The sequence below is a fragment of the Didymosphaeria variabile genome (genome assembly GCF_027946475.1).
Source record: "Didymosphaeria variabile strain IMI 356815 chromosome Unknown scaffold_3, whole genome shotgun sequence".
Classification (NCBI taxonomy): Eukaryota; Fungi; Ascomycota; class Dothideomycetes; order Pleosporales; family Didymosphaeriaceae; genus Didymosphaeria; species Didymosphaeria variabile.
The window spans coordinates 3,592,721-3,616,437 of NW_026611622.1; the positions used below are offsets into that span (position 1 = coordinate 3,592,721).

The 23,717-nt window shown below is 52.1% G+C and overlaps 11 protein-coding genes across 11 annotated transcripts; 2 read left to right on the plus strand and 9 right to left on the minus strand.

The window, feature by feature from the left end:
• Nucleotides 1-427: 427 nt before the first annotated feature.
• On the minus strand, nt 428-1,811 carry PTR2_1 (peptide transporter ptr2; the record flags this gene model as incomplete). The annotated part of the gene is made up of 2 exons (XM_056213295.1): nt 428-1,505; nt 1,804-1,811. 2 exons carry the CDS (start codon nt 1,809-1,811, stop codon nt 428-430), a joined length of 1,086 nt encoding a protein of 361 aa, XP_056073603.1.
• Nucleotides 1,812-5,001: 3,190 nt separating this feature from the next.
• ATF1_2 (Alcohol acetyltransferase) lies at nt 5,002-6,534 on the plus strand (the record flags this gene model as incomplete). The annotated part of the gene is made up of 2 exons (XM_056213296.1): nt 5,002-5,045; nt 5,205-6,534. 2 exons carry the CDS (start codon nt 5,002-5,004, stop codon nt 6,532-6,534), a joined length of 1,374 nt encoding a protein of 457 aa, XP_056073604.1.
• A 411-nt stretch (nt 6,535-6,945) lies between these two features.
• Nucleotides 6,946-7,531, minus strand: N0V89_004513 (uncharacterized protein; the record flags this gene model as incomplete). The annotated part of the gene is made up of 2 exons (XM_056213297.1): nt 6,946-7,102; nt 7,155-7,531. 2 exons carry the CDS (start codon nt 7,529-7,531, stop codon nt 6,946-6,948), a joined length of 534 nt encoding a protein of 177 aa, XP_056073605.1.
• Nucleotides 7,532-7,622: 91 nt separating this feature from the next.
• Nucleotides 7,623-8,291, minus strand: N0V89_004514 (uncharacterized protein; the record flags this gene model as incomplete). The annotated part of the gene is made up of 3 exons (XM_056213298.1): nt 7,623-7,883; nt 7,934-7,962; nt 8,015-8,291. 3 exons carry the CDS (start codon nt 8,289-8,291, stop codon nt 7,623-7,625), a joined length of 567 nt encoding a protein of 188 aa, XP_056073606.1.
• Nucleotides 8,292-10,682: 2,391 nt separating this feature from the next.
• On the minus strand, nt 10,683-11,543 carry N0V89_004515 (uncharacterized protein; the record flags this gene model as incomplete). Its single annotated transcript, XM_056213299.1, has 1 exon — nt 10,683-11,543. One exon carries the CDS (start codon nt 11,541-11,543, stop codon nt 10,683-10,685), a length of 861 nt encoding a protein of 286 aa, XP_056073607.1.
• A 765-nt stretch (nt 11,544-12,308) lies between these two features.
• Nucleotides 12,309-12,512, minus strand: N0V89_004516 (uncharacterized protein; the record flags this gene model as incomplete). The annotated part of the gene is given in 2 exon segments (XM_056213300.1): nt 12,309-12,489; nt 12,508-12,512. 2 exon segments carry the CDS (start codon nt 12,510-12,512, stop codon nt 12,309-12,311), a joined length of 186 nt encoding a protein of 61 aa, XP_056073608.1.
• A 2,047-nt stretch (nt 12,513-14,559) lies between these two features.
• N0V89_004517 (uncharacterized protein) lies at nt 14,560-15,744 on the plus strand (the record flags this gene model as incomplete). The annotated part of the gene is made up of 1 exon (XM_056213301.1): nt 14,560-15,744. One exon carries the CDS (start codon nt 14,560-14,562, stop codon nt 15,742-15,744), a length of 1,185 nt encoding a protein of 394 aa, XP_056073609.1.
• Nucleotides 15,745-16,647: 903 nt separating this feature from the next.
• Nucleotides 16,648-17,190, minus strand: N0V89_004518 (uncharacterized protein; the record flags this gene model as incomplete). Its single annotated transcript, XM_056213302.1, has 2 exons — nt 16,648-16,759; nt 16,820-17,190. The coding sequence occupies 2 exons, from the start codon at nt 17,188-17,190 to the stop codon at nt 16,648-16,650; spliced, it is 483 nt and encodes a 160-aa protein (XP_056073610.1).
• Nucleotides 17,191-18,076: 886 nt separating this feature from the next.
• Nucleotides 18,077-19,324, minus strand: N0V89_004519 (uncharacterized protein; the record flags this gene model as incomplete). Its single annotated transcript, XM_056213303.1, has 2 exons — nt 18,077-19,062; nt 19,195-19,324. The coding sequence occupies 2 exons, from the start codon at nt 19,322-19,324 to the stop codon at nt 18,077-18,079; spliced, it is 1,116 nt and encodes a 371-aa protein (XP_056073611.1).
• An 847-nt stretch (nt 19,325-20,171) lies between these two features.
• On the minus strand, nt 20,172-21,500 carry N0V89_004520 (uncharacterized protein; the record flags this gene model as incomplete). Its single annotated transcript, XM_056213304.1, has 1 exon — nt 20,172-21,500. The coding sequence occupies one exon, from the start codon at nt 21,498-21,500 to the stop codon at nt 20,172-20,174; it is 1,329 nt and encodes a 442-aa protein (XP_056073612.1).
• Nucleotides 21,501-22,376: 876 nt separating this feature from the next.
• On the minus strand, nt 22,377-22,827 carry N0V89_004521 (uncharacterized protein; the record flags this gene model as incomplete). Its single annotated transcript, XM_056213305.1, has 2 exons — nt 22,377-22,480; nt 22,539-22,827. 2 exons carry the CDS (start codon nt 22,825-22,827, stop codon nt 22,377-22,379), a joined length of 393 nt encoding a protein of 130 aa, XP_056073613.1.
• Nucleotides 22,828-23,717: the final 890 nt, after the last annotated feature.

The following is a 23,717-nucleotide window of genomic DNA, read 5'->3' on the forward strand; positions in this document are numbered from 1 at the left end:
CATGTAAGGTAATGTTTCAGTCCGGTGCAAGAGTGGTCCGATTTGCACACTGTAAGGAAGGGTACGACAATGTCGTTTGAAAAGCAAGTGTTGGCGAAAAACTCATTTCGGAATGCGGATGAAGCTGAACAACGAAGGTCACACCAGGACTGCGCTGTCGAGATAGTATCGCAAGAAGGCCAACTGCTGCACAAGGGTTTGCGCGTTCGTCTAATGTGGTAACGTTGCCTGAACAATGTTTGGGAAGACAGTTGTATAGTATGAGCAACCCTTGCTCTCTATTATCCAATGCCTAGGCGGCTGGCTTGTCTTTTCTCGAATAGCCATTTTAGTCTAGCATCAACCTACAAGTGGTGTGCGACTTGCTGATATCTTGGGATGAGGTGAGCGACGGGCCCGAATGCTCGATATTATCTCTTGCAGGATCCTAAAGAAATTGTGCTGGCAGTGGCTCGGCGGGCATCATTGGCAATGGTGGCAGTCGCTTCTGTAGTCCGCGCATCTTCTTCGCCGGGCTCCGTGGCGGTGGCGGGAGAAGCTGTACCGGATGAGCTGCCTTCGGTACCGCAATGATAGTTTGCTTGACTACTTCGTGCTGTGTGGCGTTGGGAGAAGTTGCGAACTGATCCGTTTCGCCAGGGACGCCATGAACCTCGAAGATATTCTCCAGTCTCTCGTCTGCAAGCGTTGAGCTCGTGAGATCGGAGCGCTTCAAGGAGAAGGCACTACTGGGGCGCAATGCGGGGATTAGACCAAGCTCTATGTCTCCGACGCCTGACCCAACATCGATACCCTCATTGACGCTATCGCGAGGGCTATTTTCCATGTATGGTGTCTGCGCGCCTTCCGTATACTTGTCAGTGTTGTCTTCAGCGTCGTTCTCGTCGTGCTTCCGAAACACAAGCCAGAAAACAACCGTAGTAATAGCCATGGCACCAGCGAGGGAGGCATAGAAGATGACAAGGTTCGGATCATGCGTGATCGGTGTAAGTCCCATAGCAGACGCCGATCCGATCCCCGCCATGAGTGGAAAGATGGCCTGGATCATGGACTTCATATTCTTCGGAGCATGGCTGTATGCGATCTCGAGCGCTGTTACATATGCCCACACCTCGCCCATGGCAATGAGGAAGAAGACCGGCGCCTGGAGCCATATATTGACGTGGTTTGGCTCGCGGTTCGCAACAGAACTGCACGTACGTGGATGATCGTAGCAAGGGCCCGTCGAGTATATGGCGCTCTGCACGATCGCAGCGTATGCCATAGAGGCTACCACAAAACCAAATCCGATGGTAATGCGTGTGATTGGCTTAAGGTAGATGTGACGCTTGTGAAGAAGCGGATAGATAACGTGGTGAATAAGGGGCGTGAACAGGATACAACCCACTTGATTCATGGCAGGAAGCATGTCGTTCGGGGTGCTTCCGGTCTCCATCTGAGCGGATTGAGAGATCAGATTATTCTGCATCTGATCGAAGCAGATGTAGAAGACGATGAAAGCTAGCCTATGAAAGGATCAGCGGAAGATCTCCGAAGATACACCCTGTACTTACAGGACACGGCAGCCTCCGAGGCCACGACGAAGTTCGCGAACTAGCTCACTACTCCAAGGGACGACCTTATGGCGATGATCGAGTTGGTACTTGGGGTCAGCGCGGGCTAGTCTAAATCCATTTCGAGAAGCGCACAACAATATTCGGCTGGCTTGTGCAAAGATCCCCGACTTGTGTGGAACTCTTACTATGTCCCATTAGCTTGCAGATGCATGAGCGTATGATGAACACTTACAGAAGTAATTTTTACCCACACATAGCGTGATCAGGGAAACGAAGATGAACCCAAATGTCAGACCATACGCCGCTGTGAAACCCATGTGCTCTTCTAGCGCGACGACCGCGAACCATGATAGCGATCCAACATTTCCTATCCTAGAAATATGTGAGTTGAGGCTTCGAGCATCTGTGGAGCGACTACTTACCAGTAGTTAAGACTATATATGTATTCGATTGTGAGTGTTCTACTCGTGATCACCTCCTCTCCAGTACCTAGTGTCTTGATGCGCGGTTCGGTCTCGACACACTGATCAGCCAAGAAAGCTGCCATATTAGATTCGAACCCGCCACCCCCCAAGGCTACACAGACCATAGCTACGATGAGGCCTGGTAGACCCCATCCACTAGCCAAGCTTGAAGGCAGAGAGCTGAAGGTCATCACCGCAGCCCCGATATTGAACAGTATCAGGCATGCGAGGAGAGTTCGATATCGACCCAGTCGTGAATCGGACAGAATGGCGAAACCCATCGGAGAGAAGTAATACGCGATATAGAAAGCGCAGTATATGCGCGTAGCTTTGACCTGCCCTAGGCCGAGGGCGCCAGGAGTCTCTTCGGGAGTGAGACGAGGAAGATGTTGCATGTAGTTTTGCCATGGTGCCGTCAACCCCCAAAATGCTGCTTTTTCCCAGAAGCTTATCGATGCGACTATCCATAGCCTCATTGGAATATCATCTCGCACGCGACGTAGCCCTTCCTGTTTTGCTGCTGGGGAGGTAGAAGATGAGCCGCTCGACAAACACGGCATGTCTAAATAAGATAGCTTCTAAGCGTGGAGCTTGCTCCTACCATTTGCGCTGTTCGTTAAATGATCAACTTGAAGTGCGCGATGAGTTGCGCATTGAGTGGCGGGGTGACCTTGTACGATGTGCAATCCGCAATGTTTTATCAACGGCGAGTCTGCCGAGAAGTGACATTCCTTGTAAACTTTCACGTATGCAGCGGCCCGAGCCTGCATGTGTAATTGCGGGTATCGTGGCTGTGGCGGCGATGGGGGGCGGAAATGGAAAGCGCGAGCGCTTGTTTAATCAAGAGCGAAACGCGGATTCGAGGAGTTGAGATTTCGGACAGCGACCATCGTGCACACTTTCAACGGTGCGCATGCGGACCAATGACTGTAGTCTTGGGAGGCGTTGTTAGATACTTGCACATATGCAAGCCGCTGGTGATCTAGGGTGGAACGGCGTAGCCGTACCGATGTGCAAGATCCCGCCACCATCACAAACCCACTGCATTGTACGCTGTGCTGCCTGGCTTTCCCAAAATTGGGCCTTCCAGAAAAACCGAAATGAGGCTTGTTTTGGGCGGTGAACAGCCGCTAAGGAATGCAGTACACAAAGCAGCCGTGACACGGTTCCTTAGGCGAGCCCAAAAAGGGTTGTTGTGCTACCGTAGTGCACGTTGTCGTTACAGATCGATATGCTTTCTGGGGAAGGTGGTAGGTACTGTCTAATTTCGGCTTCATTAGAGATTCTTCCTGGCGAACCATCCTCACTAGACGCCATCTCAATCGACCCAATGTCCGGGATTGAGGTTAGAGCGCGCAGTGGCACAACAGCTGATCGTAACTCGTTAAGCCTGGGGAGGAATGATAGACAGCCACTGTTACGGAATCCAAATTCTCCCTGGCGTTCCCTATTTTTCTGACTTTGCACAATTGCCAGATACTCTAGGGACTCTGCATGACGGCACAGTGCATCTTCTAACCGGAAGAAATGAAACAAATCCCATTCAGATTTGAGAAGATCCACTTCTACGTGGAGATGCTTCACCGCCTTGCAACAATTAAGCAAAACGTTGACTGCGCAGTGTCTGACGGAACCTTCGCGAATTACAATTGTTTCCACACCGGAATCTTGCATCGAATGCCACGATCCGAGATTCGTTTCGAGTTGGCCTCGGCTATTCCAACCTGTCGAACTACCGAGAGCATGTTCTTCACAACCCATAATCTCGAAGCGCCGGAGATTTGGCATTTTGAAGAGGTACGCAAGGTTGTAGAGGTCCAAATTCCGGATGTTAGACGGGTCTGCGACTGATACAGATTGCACTTGATCAAATCTTCCTGACCAGTTCGGAGTGTCGAACAAGATGTGTTCGATGGCGGGGAAATCGTTCAAAACGTTCAGCTGCAAAGAGACATGCTTGATCTTGCGTGATGCCAAGAGCAAAGACAATTCCGCACAGACGGTGGCTCTGGTCAGTCCCATTTTCTCAAGCCGCCATTTCCACTGGTCTGCTAGCGATTCAGGGAGATTCAGCTCATCAATAGCTTTTCGTAGATGGCGAAGCGCGTCTTCCGGCATAGGATTCACCTCGCTTTCGACACGTAGATCTATTATCCGTACATGATCGGCGAGATCCGGTCGATTGATCAAACATAGAGGGAATAAGTGTGGTTTGTCGGTATGGTTGGCATTCGAATACGAAGCATAGAGATATGGCTCGGCTAGGCTCCGAAAGCGTTGCGCTGTTAGGCACAGCGAGGCTAAAGCAGGAGTCGCATTGGGAGACGCCGATAAATGCTCAAGTATCAGCAGCATCAGCTCAGATGGGAGACTGTGCAGATGCGGTGCCATGATGCGGTTTCGAAGGTGAAAGTTGGGGTGACAATGCAACTGCAGCCTACAACCAAAGAAGCGTGGCGCTAGTTACGTCAGCAAGATTTCCGCCATATTGGGATGAAGCCAAAACCACGCTCAGACCTTACGCTGTCTGATAAAGTCTGAGGCTTTGGATTGAATGATGCAAGCACAGACTGAGATGAAGACTATAGGGTGTGCGCTTCCAGTGCGGTTGGCCAAATTTTAGTTCACGCACGCCACCCAATGTCCTTGCAACATCATACGCGCACAATACCCGCAACGAAGTCGTCTTTAGTTGACTTGAAGACCGATCAATTCACTACGAAAATGCACATGACTCGACTGGTGGTAAAAGTCCCGACTCCGGCTGCTATCCGGACTTTTCAATCGATAAGGACCCACTCAATCTCGCTTCTGCTTCGCGTCGGAATTCCAGCGCTCTGTCTGCTTTCCGCCTAGTCGCATCAGAGAAAGGCGAAGCTTGCGAGACGCCTTAGAAAGATGACACTACCATATGTACAAAGTTGGGAGTTTAAGGCCTCAGGTACTCAACACTCTGCGGGACACAAACGCAAGCATCAATGATGTCCAAGACGGCTGGCTTGGAGAAGCTTCGACCCTGTGGTATGTTAGCGATTCGATAGCGTTAGCGACAACGTGTATCGTACATGTATGAGAGAACAGTTATTGATGCGCGTTGTTCAGGTCGCTTTGAGCTCTTCTCGACAGCTCGACACCATTTGGGTTTCTTCAAGAATGTTTCCTGTGTAGCTACCTATACCCGCAGCACCACCACGGATGTATCCCCTATCGAATTGAAAGGTTTCATTTGGCAAGCTTTGCACAAAGTCATTGCGCGACATCCGGCACTCAGCATCATCGTCCTGAAAGAAGACCAGCAAGACGCTGAAGTCCACTTTGCACGGCTTCCCTCGATCGATTTAGAGACTTGTGTCGAATTCATCGAGCATAAGCACGTTGTCACAGCGGGTGACAGAGACGAAGAGCTCGAACTACTTCTTCAAGACCAGCACAGAATCAATTTTCGAGACGATATCGGTTCCCGGCCGTTCTGGCGTCTCCTCATACTGCAAAATCCAGGAAATCAATCGACGTTCACAGCAGCATGGTTCTTCCACCACGCTCTCGGCGACGGAGGATGCGGCCCTATCTTCCATCGCACTTTCCTCGAGGCTCTCCGAAGTAATGCGTCATTACCCCCAGGGACCGAGTTAACATCTACTGTCACACCTCCCTCAACTCCACTTCTCCCAAAGTTCGAAGACCTCCACCCGCACCCCCTCTCCTGGCCATTCTTCCTCCGCGCAATTCTAGGCTCCATATTCCCCTCTTTCTTCGACCCTCGCGCTCCAAAACTATGGACCGGTCCGCCCGTCACCGCTCCCAATCCCCTTCCCGGCTCAAAAGTCCAACTCTTACCGCTCTCTGCATCGATCACAACGCACCTCCTCAAACTCAGCAGAGAAAATAACACAACTATGCAAGCCACGCTCGAATGCTGCATCGCCTCTGCTTTATTCTCTGTCCTTCCCGCGGAAAGATACGACAAGGTCATCGCCTCCAGCCCCATCAGTCTGCGCTTCATCCTCCAACACGAAGGCAAACCCATCGGAAACGACGACTTCGTCCTCGCGCTAGCAGATTACTCGCACACGCACACGCGCGCCTCGCACCCATCTTCTAACGAAAAGTTCCCGTGGGAGGAAGCGCGTGCTGTGCGTGCCACCATTCAGGCCAAAGTCGCGAAGAAAGGTGCGGATAACGCCGTATCGCTGCTGCGCTATGTATCCGATATGCACAAATTCTTCACCGAAAAGGTCGGCCAGGAGCGGAAGGTATCGTTCGAGTTGTCAAATCTCGGGTTGGTGAGGGCGGAGGCGGGGACTGAAAACGAGTGGAAACTGGGGAGGTGCGTGTTCAGCCAGAGTCCGAATGTCACTGGGCCGCCGATCTGTTGCTCGGTGGTCACTGGAGGTGACGGCTGCTGCGTGTTAGCGTTTTCGTGGTTGGAGGGTGTGGTTGAGGATGAGATGGTCACGGCGGTTGTGGATGGTGTGGAGAAGCAAATACAGTGTTTACTTGGTGAGAAAGACTAGACCGGGGGTGCACAGGGTGATGTTGTGATATAGTAGTGTGGCCATGCTCGCGTTGACGAGAGCGGAGAATGTGTTAAGATTACAATAGAATTATGCGTCGTTTCTATGATTCGTCGTCTAATGGACTGCCTGTTTTCCACCCCTCGAAGCGCTATGCGAGCTATATCCGCAGACCGCAGGAAAAATAGTCAAAGGTCTAATGCATGGAGACTGTTGATACGCGAACAGCCAATGAAGGTTACAAAATAGTGGACCAGATACCGCTCTGGAAGATGCTAGGGGATATGAAGTGCCGATCGTAGTCGGAATGCAGATGGCGAGAGTACAAAAAGGAAAGTGCTAATCCGGGGGTATTCATCATGGGAGATTTAATGATGGCGAAACGAGAACAGGGTTAAAGAATGGCAGCCGCTATGAAACAAGTCGTACAAGCTTTTGCATGAGCAAACGGCGCTGGCTTGCCTGGAAGAAGTGTTGAAAGGGGGAGAAGAGGAACTTGAGAATGGTGTCGAGGAGCCGCGATGCTTTGCTGCCGCCAAGCTGCGTCGGTGGGGCAGATATTTGTTCGCTGAAGATGGATTAGCCGGTATATTTGCATTTCAGAAGTAAAAGGAACGTACACTCCTCCTCGCTGATAGCGCGGACAGTATATGCTCCACACGAGGTTTCCAACGTGGCTTAACCGGACAGCCTCTAGATACGCCCGCGTATCCCTCGACAGCACCTTGGTCTCCGGACTATCGATGTTCGCTTCGAATTCGGAAAGGTGTCTCTTGATCTCCTCTCTACAAATATCTATGGCCGTGTCTTCTGAGCATTTGCGTTCTTGCATTACCACCCACACGGCATTGAAAACGTAATCTTGGCCAGCCTGCTCTGCGTCTTCACGTTCTTTGCGCCACGAGTAAAGATCATTGGTCAGACTTATTGCGGCGTAGCCAGGCTGCGCGAGCCTCATGCATAAGTCGAGCTCTGTTGCCGGGATTGTGAGCGCCATGGCGAACGTAAGCATGCCGTACCAGAACCTTGGAACCGCTTCGTTAGCCTTGGCATCGCTGATTTGAACGACATAGCATCGCGGGATTTACTTACAATTCTCCGGCATCAATCGCTCGGCTCGGGAGATATTCGTCTAATGTCTCGAAAGGCTCCGAGCGGGTGCGCGACGCAAGTTCGACGAATTTTGCCCATGCTTTCATCGTCGTTATCGCTCGGGGTCGGTCGATGGCCATCATGTCGGCTAGTATTTGCGCTTGCAATTTTTTCTCCGGACGAACCTTGTCTGAAACCTTCTCGTTGAGTGCATCATCGCGAAAGACGTGAAGCATATCATCGCGGCCTTCTTTGAACTAGATTGGGTCAATTGGATGCATGACCATTGAGCAGAGCGTCCCCTTACGTTTTTCAGGTCTAAATTCTCCATTTCGTCTTCGAGGCGTCAGTGGCTGTGGTCGGTCTTCCGTCACGTGTATCGACTTACCATCGTAGAGGAAAGCATACTCGTTGGCGTACGAGATGATCTCCAGGCGTTCGGGAATACATTCCGGTATGGTGACGCGGATGAAACTGTATGGATGCCCCAAACCGCCCTGATAGTTCTGCACGGTGCTCACGGTAGAATCCCAATCTTTCTGTGCGCGGAGAGAACCGGCGATCTCTTTGTAAGGGTCTTTGTGTATTCTCAGCGGGATGGCGTTCGCCAAACCGTCGTCTCGGTAGGTACCCGCAGCCACGACGCTCGAGTGTCTGAAATCCATGGTTGTGGGACAGAATAGTCAACCCGAGGAGGTGCTGTGGTAGAGAATAGCCGCAGACCCGGGTGGTCGGGCCTCCTTTACATATGTGGACCTCTGATGCGCAGTAAGCGCAAGCGCATGCCTCGCACGCTGTTGTACTGCCGCAGCCGCGGCCCAGGGTTCGGCCTGCCGTGAGCATCTCGCCGACCCTAGCCCTTTAGAGCCTCTTGCCGTGCGCACGTCACGAAAGCCGTTTATCCTGGCCTGAGCATAAGACCAGCCTGAGCTGCCGTGAAACGTGCCACGGGCATGGAACCGTTTCCCTTCCGGCACGCACCCTGGGCATTGGCATCGCCTCGTGGCCGACCATTGCACTCTCTGCATGGCACTGGCAGCGATTCGCTAAGCGCATGTGCCGTTCCGAGAAAATGGTTTCGGTGTATTCCCCGCGTCGAGGAGTCGATTCCCTGCAGCAAATCCTTCGAGCGCCAGGAACGGCTATTCGGTGCGGAAGAGAGCCAGAGTCTGGATGGCGGGTGCAACTCTAGTTCTCATCGGCTAAGAAACGTGACATTGGCAGCGCTCGTGTCGGCCGTTAGCCTCTCCATGGCGCCGGTTTTGGCTCTGGCATCGGTGATTTGGGCGCGGATAGCGCCTGGGTCACTTGCTGGACTGTCGACGAGGTCGCAAATGCAGGCAAGTCGAGCCTCCAGTTGCTCCTTTGCATTCGCCCTCGTTACAGTACAGTAATGTTCGTCTGCGCCGTCGCGTTCGTCTGTTGTTGTGGGCGGGAGAAATCGAGTCAATGGGACGTGTTCAACGGTTCCAAGTGTTGAAGACGAAACCACACCCACGGCACCTTCCTCCTCTACAATTGCTCCTTCCCGCATGTCTACTCAGGACCAAGGACGGACGACGACCCTCTAGACTACACATAACCCCCCACATGACTAATTGGAGTGATTACCATCCCCTATCAGCCAACTCGGGCTTGTCAGTGACAGACGATTAAGCGGGTCGCCGTGCGAAATCCCCCCCATCTTGCTTTCGTATCCGAGTCCAGCCCTTCGGAATCTGCAGGTACTGCATCGTGCCCGGAAGCGGTTCAATCGCATCCCGAGAACGGAAAGCCTTCGTGCGAGTCCGTCGTCCGACAACAATCTCATCCTTCGGAAACGCCCGGATGACCCATCGACTCCAGCAGGACGGGGCGTGGGCGTTCGCGCGACCGCTCCGTCCTCCTGGGGCGTTCGCCCAGGCCCTCCACGCACGGTGCATTTGCTGTCAATGGTAGCGGGCCGGTGTAAGCGAAAGTGATCAGAGCGCGTTTGGATCCGCGCTCACTTTGGCGTGTCTCATGTACGCAATTTTACGTGGCCAGACCTCGCTGCGTTGACGTTATCTCCGCACTCACTGTTTATGAGGCTCTCCCGCCAGCCCAGCAATGACCCCTATCTTGCACCAGTCAAGCACAAAAGCGGTACCATTCGTCTTGTGCATGCTCTCTACTTGAAGCAAAGAGTATACTTCATATATTGATCAAGGCCTGTCTGCATTTTCGACATAGACGCGCGGTCGGCACAAGCGGACAGCAACGACCACTAGGAGCTCTTTACACCAAAACGCACCGTGAGTAGACTGTGGAACCACTTTCGCCTGCCGGCAGTACCGGACAGCCAGTGGGACTGCGCCTATATAGTACTGTGTATGCAGCCGTTCAAGCCAAGGACGGCCCAGTATTCCCCTCATACTCAGTGCATATCCCTACTCAAGCGGGGTCGCAGCCAATTTGGTTGTCAAGTATCACACCACACTCCATGTCCATAATGCAACATTATTGATCTTGCAATACCTCGATATATTGCTGACGATATGCTCACACCGACTGTGCGCAATGGCAACTTGCTCTGCGCTCTCAGGACAAAAGCGGTAGATGTCAATCTTTGACCAATGCAGAACGGGACTAGCCACCAACCCTAGGAGAATACCTTGTACCTACATGCGCCATGCGTGGTCTAGAAAACGGTAACATTTCTACACGAACTCGCGTGTGTGCCGGAAACACCCAAGTGACCTCACCGCACAGTTACGAGAAGTCGTGTCACAAACTGATTGGGACCGGCGACAAGGCTATTCCGCCGAAGGACCCGCGTTGCAAGAATTCGTGCATATGCACGGAGGATTAATTGGGAACGTGCTACACGACCACGGACACCTCCTGCAGGCTGCGTCAAACGAACACCGGCGACTGGATCCCAAGCAAAGCAGTTGTTCCGCAAGATCCCCGCTGTCAAAATTCCTCCCGCTTCCGTTGCACGCACCGCACGCGGCAGGAGCCCAAAGAGAGCCGGTAGTTCTCAACGGTCGTCATAGGTAACACAATGGAATCATTTTCCTCTTGCGACGCCACAATCATCCGTCGGCAGGTTTCGCCTTTGCTCTGGCTTTCTTCCACAGGCTCTCTTTGTTTGGCTCTTCGACCTGCTCTTCGATTTGCTCCTCAATCTGCTCTTCGACCTGATTTTCACTCACTGCATCCTCCCAGCTTTCTACTCCTATCCCAGCTCCCTCGCACACACCACCTTTCTCCTTCCCTACAAACATCACATTCCCATCTTCATCCACAAAAGCCTTCCCCTCCCTAATCAGCCTCTCCAGCCTCTCCACCTCCGCCCTGTTGAACGCCTTTTTCGCCTCCTTCCCTCCTTTGTAGAACGCAACCGCCACACCGGCGGCTATCAACGGCGTATTCCCTGTCTTCATCGCATGCGTCCTCATCTCGTTTTTCACGAACGTTTTCTGCGCTTCTTTGCCACCTGAGTAGGCGGCTTTGGCGAAGCTGGTGGCGCGGCCGTCTTCGACTGAGGATTGGAGAGACTGCAGACGTTTAGGGACTTTGTTAGGTTTCCCAGGTGCGCCAGACGAGCTAATTGATGGTGTAGGCGAGTAGGGTGGCGGGTCTGTAAGCGGGTTGGGCTGGCCGGGTGATGCCTGAGTCGAGGCAGTGTGAAGTTCCATGCCTGCATTGGTATCGATAGGCGATGGATCTAGAAGCGTAGGTCGAGTCTGGGAAGACGTTTCCGAGAGGACATCGGGCGCGTGAAAGATAAAGGACCTTGCCCCTGAGGTTGGCTCGGTGTTCGAACGCGTATGTAGACGTGGTGCACACTCTTTGCCGGAGGGTGGCACTGTATCAGGGTGCAAAGACAGAGCTGTGGTACCAGCCACGAGGTCGTCTTCTGGTTGCGCAACACGTTTGATCTTCTTAAACATATTGGCTATGAGACAAGGGGTCGGTAATACCAGCGACAAGGAGGTGAGGAGCAGAAAGGGTGTGTATACAGAGGAGGATGAACAGCACATCCACGGATATTTATAACGGCTGCCATTCAAGGCTCTGCTGTTTGTGACTATATCACTCAATTGAAATTGCTTTGATATTTGACTCGACTTCCGGTGCGCTGTGATTCATAGTAGACGATGTCCATACTCGCAAAGTCATTCATGACTGTGCAGAAGTGGTTTGACTCAAAGCATGCACACACCTTCAGGGATGCCGCACTTCATGTCACTATGCCCACCATTTATGTGTCTACAATTCACACAATCGATGTCTAATTCTTTTGCGCCCAGCGATACGCAGGTCTCGTTCAAATTGTCACTTGTCGGAACCCAAGGCGATATCTGGGGAAAAGGGTGGACTCGACAGACTGTGCTTGCCTGCATACTGGAGTCGCAGCGAAAAGGGGCGCAGACGCTGTTGTATCCTATCGCTAGTTTGAATGAGCCATGGTGTAGACTCAAGAAGAACAGTGTGGTTTAGCCAAGGAGAAGGGAACACAAGATGTGATTGATAGTCTTGAACATTATTTATGTATTAGAATGGATCATCTAAAAAGCAAACATAGTCGTAGTCGCATCTGCGAGAAGGTATCGAATATGATAACGCTCGAAACCCCAACCAACACCCAGAAATGCACTTTGCCTCCAGATCTAAACCCTGTAGCAACCGCATATTTTCACCCACCCACTCTATTCTCACGGCTTTTCTCCTTTGTTCACCGGCCTCATCGCACCCTGTCCGTAGTATACCGCATACGCGGCATTGACGCTCTCGTGGTGCTCCTTTGCGTGCTTCTTGACGAATTCCCACGCTTGCTTTGTCTTGCTTGGTGGCTTTGCTGAGGCCGAGGCTGTGGAGGAGATGAGGGAGACGTTGCTGGTAGTCTTTCCGGACTTCATGGTGTCGAAGGAGGATCGGGTTGTTGTTGATGGGGCGTAGGATGGCATTGTTGTGGAGTTGGCGAGGCGAGCGGTGGTTGTTTGAAATGTGGGACCGGAGTTCAGAGGCTGAAGCTTGGTGATGAGATTTTGGACAGTTGGCAGGCAAAGTATCTGAGCGCCCCGAAGCGCGGTGTTGCTTGTGACTCCGTTGTCGTGATATGGCAGCTGTACAGAAGGAGCCAAGTTGTTGAGTATAGTATTGATGGTTGACCTTAGTTTGAGGTTGCGATATTGATTGTTGGACGGAGTAGCTTATAGTATGTTAAGTCTGGGCCGATCTGGAATGCTGGTATAACCGTGGTTGAATGCTTTGTTGGATGCCTGAGATGATGGTAATACGGAAGGCGATTTCCATGGCTCTTATATCCCCACCCTCTTCGTATCTAGGTATGGTCTCCTACATCGGCCCTCGCTCAGAGTCATCACTCAGAGTCATCACCTTACCATAACAACTTCGCGTTCTATTTTCCGAAACGCCCTCACGCCTTTCATGTCGAACTCTGGCCCACTACAAATCCACCTCGACTTGGCCAGCCAATCGCGTCGCTCGCTCGATGCGATGCGGTAAGTCCTCCCGCCAGTTTCCCGCCGGCATTTCACGGGACATAATGGCGACAGCAAACCGTGGCTGGTGCCGCCTCATACGATTGGTCAATTCCAATGGAAAATCGCGAGGACTCACCAATGGAAATTTCCGACGGATGGCATGTCTTTGCGCGCCCTGCGCACGGGCTGCAGATGTTCTCTGGGGCATGATTCAGCACTATTGACGTGCGGCTTGCGCGCCCTGGGATGTACATGCGTGACTCAAATAGTCGTTGAAGGCAGCATACGGCAAGCAGTTTGAAATGGAATTTGCAAGCAGCGCAACCGCACAAAGGATCCTGTTGATATGGTCGGAAAAAGCAGTCGAGCATGGTCTAGTGATTTGATGCCATGCCAGTCGGTACCATACGGGTCTGCTCTGGGAAGGATGCTGATGTGAGCGCACTTGATACGAGAACGTTATTCGGATGCTTACATATCCTCCATGATCTCATCAGCTGCTGTTTGAGATTGTGCACTGCTTATTGCTGTTGAGATCTGTTGAGATCTGCCGAGGCCTCTGAGCAAGATCACGTATTTCGCATTACTATCTGTGCGAGCAGCATGTGCCGGATTAGTTGACAGCTATGGAGTAAGTCAGCTACGCGTGGCGGTTGCGCGAAAAGATGTACGAGGCTCTGCGCAACAACCGGTGGTTTAGCGGCACGAGGGTCTTGGTGCTGCCAGCCCCCTCGACCGAGGTCAAGGACACTGGAGCAGGCCGATATCGTTCCGCGATTGTCTCTATGCATAAGGCAAGGAGCCGAGCGTCGTGCATTTCACGCTGAGAAATACACGTTGAGTGATGAATCCAGGCCATACCACAGGTAGCGACATCCGTTCCCTAGAGCATCCGTTCAGAGAAACCAAGTGGCGAAAGTGATACGGTACTGTATATGAGGCTGGCTTGATGCTCTTACAGCGAATGGCTTCGATCGTCAAGAAGAGAACGATGTACACATTGTCGTTGACAAGTCGCGGACCTTTGGAGAATCGCTGACCCCACCCGCCTGGCTTCGGTCCGTGCACTGCGCTTTCCGCTTATCGGACGACTAGATCGACCCCATGATCTTCCTCTTCTTCTCCACCCTCTCATCCAAAGACTCATCTACCTCCATATCGCCTATCTCCGACGATCCTGTGCTTCACTGTGCGCATAGCCCGAGCTTCTCTTGACTATGCATGGGCCCCCTTCACTCGCCGCTCCACGATGGGTGAACCGAGGACTCGTCAGCGCAAATTCGCGCCCCGCTCGCGTCAAGGCTGTCTGACTTGTCGAGCGCGTCGGAAAAGATGCGACGGCCAACGGCCTGACTGCCAGAACTGCACCCGATTGAACTTGTCATGCGAATACCAGGCTCCACGTAGGATCGCTGCCGACGCTGCCAACTCCCGAGACAGCGAGAGCTCTCCGGATTCCATGACCGGGCCCTTAGTGCCTTCTATAGATCCCTGGGATGCACTTCCAGGAGACGAACTAGGAGAAAGAAAACATTTGCTACGCTATTATGTCGAAGCGTTCGTACCGAGCGTATCAGTGGCGACGACTACGTCAAGCTTCTACACTGGTCTATATATTCCTTGGGCCTTTGAATGCGATGGCATGCTTGACGCTATTCTTGCCCTCTCTTCAGCCCAGCTAGCCCGCCGGAGTGCAAGCAATGATCGTGCACAGCACCTTCGCAGTGTCTCAGCGAAGCACCAGCGCAAGTGCCATTCCTTCCTGTCGAACCGTGTCCCGGAAACCGGCGGCCCGCCCCGTGATGCCTACCAGGTTATCGGCATCATCTTACTACTTGTTGGTCTCGAAGCCCTGAACGGAGATAAGAGTACACGATGGCTCTCACAGATGAAATGCGTCCGTGGCATCCTCCAAATGTTAGGCGATCCTGGCGACTCATGGGAGCTCCACTCGCTACGTAGGCACTTCACTTACCACAACGCCATGGCATCCCTTATGGCGCGAGTATCAAAGAACGAGTCACTCTTCGTATACGACGATCTGACGCTAGCCTGCGAGCCTGACACGCCGCTGGTCGTCGATCCACTAATGGGTATCACATACTACCTCTGTAGTTTGATCTCGCGCATACAATACGTGAGCTCAACGAATCCCGCCTTCCCACAAATCTCGGAAGCTGCATTCTCGGTCATCGAGCGCGATATCCAACAATGGACGTATGGATCCCCAATAGGGCTTCCTGGTCTTGATCTCCCACAAGCCCTTGACCTCATCGCGCTTGCAGAGGCCTACCGCCTCGCCGCATTAATACAGCTGTACCGCACATCTGCAGCACATAAATCGCTCATATCCTCTTGCGCGACTCGCGCGATGGAGTTCATGTCCCGAATACCGCCAGGAAGCCCCGCGGAGTCCAGCCTCCTCTATCCTATCTTCCTCGCCGGCGCGGAGCTGGACAACGAACCCGAGATATCGAAATGCTTCAAGAGACTCGCGGAGATCCAGCAAAGGAACTGTTACGAGAACACGAACAATGTGCAGAAAGTGCTGGAGGAGGTCTGGAGGCCTGCTTTGAACGGAGAGCAGAAGCGCGACTGGGAAGACGTGCTGCAAGAGTGGGGCTGGTCGTTCACACTGGGATGACGGACGAAAAGGACGACCGATATGTCAAAAGTTGAACATATATGAGGCTTCAGTGGACCAGTACCCGTAAGCGCCCGCGTGTCGACAAGGAGCTTCGCCAACCCCTCCCAGACTTGACTGTTTCAACATCCGTGATGCAAACATCGCCATCACGCATTACCCATCTCACGACGATTTGCTACGATACGGTCTCATGGTGATCTTCGTCAGCGGACCCCTTCCGCGTCTCAATCACGGCAGTATCACTGCATGCACTACGTGATTCAAAGCCTAGATCTCCACCATACGCGATTTTCCGGGTACCTACTCGATGTAACACGAAGCTCGACTGCGCCGCTATGCGAGCCTGAAACGGCGCGGCCCGACCGTGACGACGAAGCGGTTGCGTTGGTTGAGCCGAACCTTCGCTGCGGTGTAACGCGCATGGGAAGGAGACATGTGGGAAATACAATGAAAGCGCCATGAATCTATACGAAAGATGTGAGGCGGACAATAGAGAAAACGCGGAAAGCGCACAAGAGGGTGCGCAGGAACAAGCCGTGCAGTGCAATTAAGAGGCTGTCATATCTTGCTGGTCGATGGTGAAAGAGAAGAAGCGTTTTGGGCAGCTTAGCCCTAGTTGTTACAGTGGGTGCACACAGAGGACAAAAGTTCATGTATACTTGAAATTCTCATCAGGATATCCCTCGAAATGAAAGTATTAGAGTTGGCCAGGTGTTCCCTCCTAGCTATCAGTGATTAGTTCCATCCATGTGAGCACTGCCATCAGTCACTGCAAAGGGCAATACATGAGCCGATGCAAAACTGTTGAATTCCGCCAACCCAGCCCACAACATAGTCAGTCGCCGGGTGAGACGTTGACCGTAACAGCACTCCGACGCTTGTCGTGCCGACCCTTTAAGGCTAGTTCGAGCAAAAGTAGCTGTATGGGTAGTTGTCGTTCGTGAACTTCACGGTAAAGCTCGAGCTGGGGATCTTGCCCATCCACGCGACGTCGCCCTTGCAGTCCTTACCCCTAGAATCATCCGTTAGCATATACATCCTCTCGTCATTGATCATCATGAGGCAGGCTCACTTCCAGAAGACACAAATCTTGCAGTTGCTATAGCCCTCATTGATGAATTCGACAGACGGCGCGGGAATGTCGCCTGCGTCACCGAACCTATGGCACGCATTGGCCTGGATCCAGACGCTGCCGAGGAAGGGAACCCAGATGGCTTGACCGCAGGTACCAGGAGGTGGGATGTGTGGCGCTGGCGTGTCAGAGACGATGGGCGCCATGTTGGGGTCGATGAGATTGGGTTCCTTGTCGGTGGGAGTAGGGACATCTGTAGAACCCCCGATAGCGCTGGTCGGAGTTACGACCACGTCGGGCGGAGGTATACCTGCTGCAGCGACGGTGAGGGCAAGGCCTAGGCACATTAAGGCGGTAGTGAAAAGACGCATGGTAGTGGCGATGGCGGTAGCGTGTGAGTATTTGATTCAACGAGTGCAAGTGTTTAGAGAGCGAGAAGGGATGGATGCAAAAGCGTTACCTGTGGAGATAAGGTGAAGAAGGTGAGCAGAACTGCACGGAAAGAGACGGAAGGTACCACGTGGGTGCAAACAGAAGCTGACGGAAGGTGCGGTCAAGCTGAGAGCTAGAGGAAAGAGCGAGGATATGCGGAAGGCGCATCTAAGCTTTTGAAGACACGCAAGATTGGGAAGCGTGTGCACATCCAGTGCGATGATAACGGAAAGCCTCAACACCCACCGTGCGCTGTGTGATGCTCCGAGATACCACACAGCGCCCACCGATGCCCAAAGGTTGGGCACGGTGCTGTGAATGCACAACCAAACATCTAACACATCCATATCCTATCAGGATCATCATCATACTGAGAAGCAGATGGTTGTTTCAACGTTCATAGCTTCCGAGTCTCGCTCCAAGAAGCTGCACCCATCTTGTCAATGACCAATCCACGAGAAGCCCGCTTCGCAATGGTAAATATGAAGTGCGGTTTCTCTAAGCCCCAGACCGCGGCGACGATTGCTATGACAACCAATTGAAAGCCCATCTCTTCAGTTCGTCAGATAGAGTTTTCAAGCAGATTTCCTCCATACGTTCCGGTTATTCTTGCTCCATAGTCGCCTTGCACATCAGTGGCGTGACAAGCACTGTTAACTGCTTCAGAGCGGACGAATTCATTTACGAGCCGGCCACGCCCTGTCAGTTATGCAGCGACACGCCTGAACAAAGGATGATCCATTGTCAAGAAGGCTCAAAAGCAAGACAAAGATCTTTGATCAAGAATGGTACCTATGGTACCTAGTACTGCATTACTATCTTCGCTTATCCAATCGCCTTAACGTGATTATCGACCAAACACGTCCAATCCGAAGTACCGTAGTAAATCGTATTCCCGTCATTAGACGTCTGCTGCCCCGTACTCTTAACAGTATCGCCAAGCTGCCAAAACAGATCCGCCGCCATGCCGCTATCCTTTGCCGCCAAACTTGTCTTCTGCCAGTCGCTTTCCACAGTGCAGTGATCAGTCGCAACGCCATATTCCTCGAACAAACATGGCTTGTTGAGCTGTGCGCAGATCTTCGCGTGTGCCGTGATCCACCCATTACCCCAGGCATTTGTCGTGCCCCATGAGCTGGGGTAGAGGTGGAAAGTGCCGAATGACACGTTGGGCAGGGCGAGGTTGGCGGCGAAGTCGAGACCTTCGCCGGATTGGTAGGGGTACGAGCCATCGCCGGTGAGACCGAAACCCTCATCGCCAATAGCAATCATGTGGTCGCTATCGAGCGAGCGAATGTAGTCTGATGTTTGACGAATCCAGTTGGTGAGGACGGAGGTCTGGCAACCATTACAGCGGGGCTCGTTGGCAAGTTCCCATGCAAAGACTGCAGTGGATGTCCGGTAGCGTGAGATTACAGCCTTAATGTACGCTTGGTACATTGTTTGGCACTTTGCTGCGGCGTACCACTGCGCGTTACTGCTGACGCCGCAGGCTGAGTAGTAGGCTGCCATTCCTCCATAGTCGGTCCAGTTGTTGACAAAGTTAATGATGAGTTTAATGCCGTGCTTTTCCGCTGCCTTGACTACGGCGTCGAGACGCTGAAGGCCGTTGGCGCCGGTATTGATGGTTGCCGAGGAGCCGGAGAAGGACTGGAAGTAGACTGTGCCTGAACCGGGAACTGTCTTGACATCGTTGAAGCCCCAAACTCGGAGTATCTTATGACCAGCCGTCTGCAAGTGGCCCATGATGACATCGACATCGTTGTCATTGGTCAGGAATGGCATCCAGTAGGAATTCGTGCCCGCATAATCTATGATATGGAGTCAGTATGAGCTTCGAAACTTTGAAGGGATTTGTATAACAGATTGTGCTTATGTCTCGGATAGGAAATAACAACAAACATCTAGCATATCTACGACGGAAAGACAGATGTTGAACCTACATTTTGTAACACCGTCTATGTTGAACTTGAGTCCATCAACCTTGGACATCGATGCCCGCGGCGCAATATCATTGGTAGCCGGCAAAGCTGCCGCTGCAGCGACAAGAGAGAGAATCGGAAGCAACTTCATCTTGAAGAGATATTCGCACTGTTCTGCGTAACTCCGTGAGTGCAGGATGCAAACTTATACTCAGCAATTAGACTATGTTTCGTGAATTGGCAGGATTAGGCACGGAGGCTCTTGTTCCGATCGATATTGATCATCTAGCATCAGGCGGCTCAAGTGGGCCTAGTTGTGGGGTACGTATAGTTACCACGGTTCGGGGAATTTTTGTTGGTGCTTAATAGCAGATTTGCGAAACATCGCGCATTTACTGGTGCCAAAAATTGTAAGTAGTCGGCGGAGGCTTCGCCTCCGTGACGTTTCAGGTAAAGCGCAGGGGATTAATTGTGTCTTATGGGAGAATTATGTTCAGCGGTGGAAAGGGCGCACGCACCTTTGCTAACGTTAGTTCAGAGGTGCAAATGTTCGTAGCGTTGCACTAGGGTTTCTCCAGCAATTACGCTTCCGCCGGGCAATCTAATCGTAACCGAAACCATCGCGCTAGCCCTTTGATGCTGTATGAGAAGTGGTGATCGACTCAGTGGACCTTCATAACCGCTTGATTCATTTTCGCGATGTTTCGTGCACGTTGCTGCAATGTGCACAGAATTTCGCGGAGCAAATCGACTTAGGGAGACCGATGTACACGCAAAACACGGGGGGAGGGACAAGAACATTGCAAAGTAAGTTTTTTCTTTTTGAACCATTTCTATAAGAGAAAGACAGATGTACATACAATCTTGGACCCGCAGGTGCTACTGTGTAGCACGCATGATCCTACATGGAGGTGATAACAGGAAAACAATTTGAGACCGTCGAACAGTTAGGGAACAGACAAACGAGAAACTCGGAACCTGGCGGGATACCAGTCATCCTAAGTGGCCTTCACAACCTCAATCTTACGCTTGAGGATCTTCCTACCGTTAAGCACTGAGAGTGCGCGCTCGGCCTCCTCATGGCTGGCGAGCTTCACGACAGCGTGAATGTCGCTAGCGATCGAATTGTGCAGCACGACTTCCTCAACCTGGAACTTCGCGTTCTCGAAGACCTTGCGGACTTGATCTTCTGTAGCTGCGTATGCAAGACCATTGACGCGGACCATGACAGGACCCTGGACGGGAGCAGGTGCAGGCGCAGGCTTCGGAAGAGCGACCTTCTTGACTGGGGCTTCAACCTTTACCGGAATACTGCTGTAGCCGCCGTAGGTCTCGGTGTCGATCGGGCCAGAGGCAGGAGTAGCCATGAACTCGCCGACAGATGCAGCAGGTACACGCTTGCCCTTACCACCCTTCTTGTCGTTGGCATACTTGACCCGGTAGTTCCAGCCACCGTGCTTCTTGCCGTTTGGATAAGCCGCCATAAACTTAGCAGCAGCGTCCTCATGCATGAACACGAAGGCGAAGCTCTTACCCGGCTGCATCTGGATGTCCTTGGGTACATGGGGCGCGAACATCTTACGCACATCTTCAGTCGAGGCCCCAGGCTTGACGGCGCCGATGAACAGCTTTGCCGTCGTGTTGTTCAACTTCGCCTGTTCCCGTTCCTCCACGATATCATCGAGTGCCTTGTCGTCGACACACGTCGCGTAGATGGTCTCATTCTTATAGTAAGTACCATTGTACTCAAGGACGATGTTCTTGGCCGAATCGACATCGACAAATCGAACAAGGAGCTCGTCACCATCCTGGATATACTTGATCCAGTCATTCGAGGACTTCTCCGTGTCATTAGGAACATCCTCGTCGATGTATAATGCGAAGGTTGACTCGTCAAACAACTCCCTAACGACTTTGGACTTGTGAGCGGAAGGGATGTTGTCAAACCGCACAGTCTTCGAGTCAGGCATCGACTTCTGGATGGCAAGGAAGTCCGACAGCCGCTTCAAAGCAGCAGCGCCGGGTGCCTCTGTGAGAGGGACGATCTTCAGAGTCATCGGCATGCACAGATGGCTCTTACCCCATTCAAGACCGTCCAACTCTTGCACCGCGCGCTGAGCGCTATCGTGCGAGTCCATGAAGACGTACATGGTTGAGGTACTCCGGAAGATTCTACCGTAGTAACGGCCAAGAACCATCTCGATCTCGCTCACAGAATCTTGCAAGTCGAAGGGAAGAATGTCATTGTAGAATACAATGGGATCTGTTCCCGGTGATAAGTTGGTCACACGAACCAGCGTGCTAGAAGAGTTCATGTTGGTCGACATTCTGATCAAGAGATATGTTGACAGAAACCCTTCAAATCCGGAGTTCTGGTGAAAGGGTAGTGGGTTTTGGTGAAGAGACTCGATGGGTTATGAGTTGTGAGTTGTGGGTTGTGAGTTGCGAGTTGCTTGATTTTCAATAGGGAAGGATTTAAGCTAGTATATATATACCAATGTTCGAGCTTTTACAAGGTGAAAGTATTGGTGTGTAACAAAGAAAGAGTGAATTTCTCAGAACATAAGGTAATAAAGCCCTCCAGCAACAGTGATAATGTCGAAGCTAAGTATAGCGGCATGAAAGTGGTTCAGCATAGGTGATTGTGCATTGTGTCTCGCCTCCTATGTCTCGTCTCGCATGCGAATCGAAGGCAAATACAGCGGCATTTGCTTTATACTACCTAAAACATAAAACTGTTGCACAATAAGAATGTGCCACTTTGAACGTTGTCTCATGTCTTCGAAAGATGATGGATATTCGGTAGTAGCCGCAGCAGTCAGCTGAGCGGAGCTGTCGGAACTCTTTGCGGACCCACTTTTAAAGGGTCTATATGATTTCATGTATCTTGGACAGGCATGAAGAAGGTCGGGCAAAAAAGGATGTCATTTTTCCGTAGCTACACTACGAGAACCAATTCCATCTGGGATATCATGTTCAAAAGTAAGTCATCATGCCGCGAAGCGCATCATCAGAAACAAAGTGCCATGAGCTCATCAAGTAAAGTCAAAAACGCTGGGACAATGCTATGCAATGCGATATCCCACTTTTTCGAGCTCCGTCAACTCATACCCAAGCAATCGTTCGTTTCCTCATGAATAGTGCGAAGTAGACTGTCCTTCTTTTCCCAGGGAAGACGTCAGAAGAGAAACCGGTGCATCGATTTAGGTGCACTTGACGAAGTTGTTTCCGCTAGCTCCAGTGTGGGTAATGGCGCCAGCCTGCTTGCAAGAAGTGTTGATGACAACGCGGTCAGCTCCGGGGGATCCTGTTAGATCATTAGTACCAAAGGCTTCCAGAGCGACCAATGACATTGTAGCACTTACCGCCAGTGTAAAGAGCACCGCTGGAGAGGATGGGGAACTCAAGGTAAGGACCAGAGACAGCGAAGGAGAACCCCTCGTTGTTGTTGAAGGTGTGGGGGTAGCTGTTGGAGCCGACCTGAGTACCGGCCTGGTAGTACGAGCAAGCCTTCTGGGAGGCGGCGTTGACTGCAGCGGCGGTGTAGCTGACGCTGCCGCACTTTGCAGCGGCGCGCTTGTCAAGCTCGGCGGGAAGGGCAACCGCGGAGGAGACGAGGGCCAGGAGGGAAACGAGCTTGATTGAGGCGAACATGTTGGCAGTTTTCTGATGCAAAGAGCAAGAAGTGAATGATAGTAGAACGACTGGAGCTGAGTGAATGTTTCTCGAATGCCTACCGTGAGCCAGGTACGTTGGGATAGCCCATCTATATACTGCTCAGATGGGCCTCTCTGTTTCCTTGGCTGCAAGTTAATTGGTGGGTACCTGTGGTATGCATTCAGTAAAAGGCCGTTCCTGACTTACATCCATACAGTGAAAGACCTCCCAAGCGAATTGCAAGCACACGACTGGTCGTCCAATCACATTCACCTAGCATTCAACACGCCCCATTATGATTGGCCTTCGCAATGATCGACGCGTAAGCGTATTTCCTAGTTCTCCACGGCCCTGCATGATCGACGGACATGTATTCCTTGAAATGGCAGGTATACAAAGGGTCGGACTACACGTGTGCGGCGACCAAAAGCCGTGTCGATAAGGTTGGCCGGCAATGCTGGGAGCAGATGGGGACTATGGTGAAACACGGCGCTTGGCCCGAGGAGACAATGAGCGCTTGCACGCAATAGGAAGGCTGCGATAGCCAATTACCCCGCAACGTGGTGGCACATGGGTGCGACTTTGGAAAGTCCTGTAATATCGTTGATATAGGCGTCGGAACTCGCCTCAGTGTAGAAATAGGTAGGCTTGGTCCAGGGCTATCTTCGTCGCGCGACCAACGGTGAATCAGAGGCGCTCTGCTTGCGGCAGCGTATAGTGGTGGAAAAAGCGGTTGGAGATATGGATCGAGGTTGAACCAAGGCTGGTTGGTATTGGGGAGATTGACCTCTCGCCCACTTTTCGGCGACTGCATGATTGTATCGCCGAACATCGGAGAAAAGAGCGGCGAAAACATTGTTTACAAACACTACGGAGCGTCGACCGAA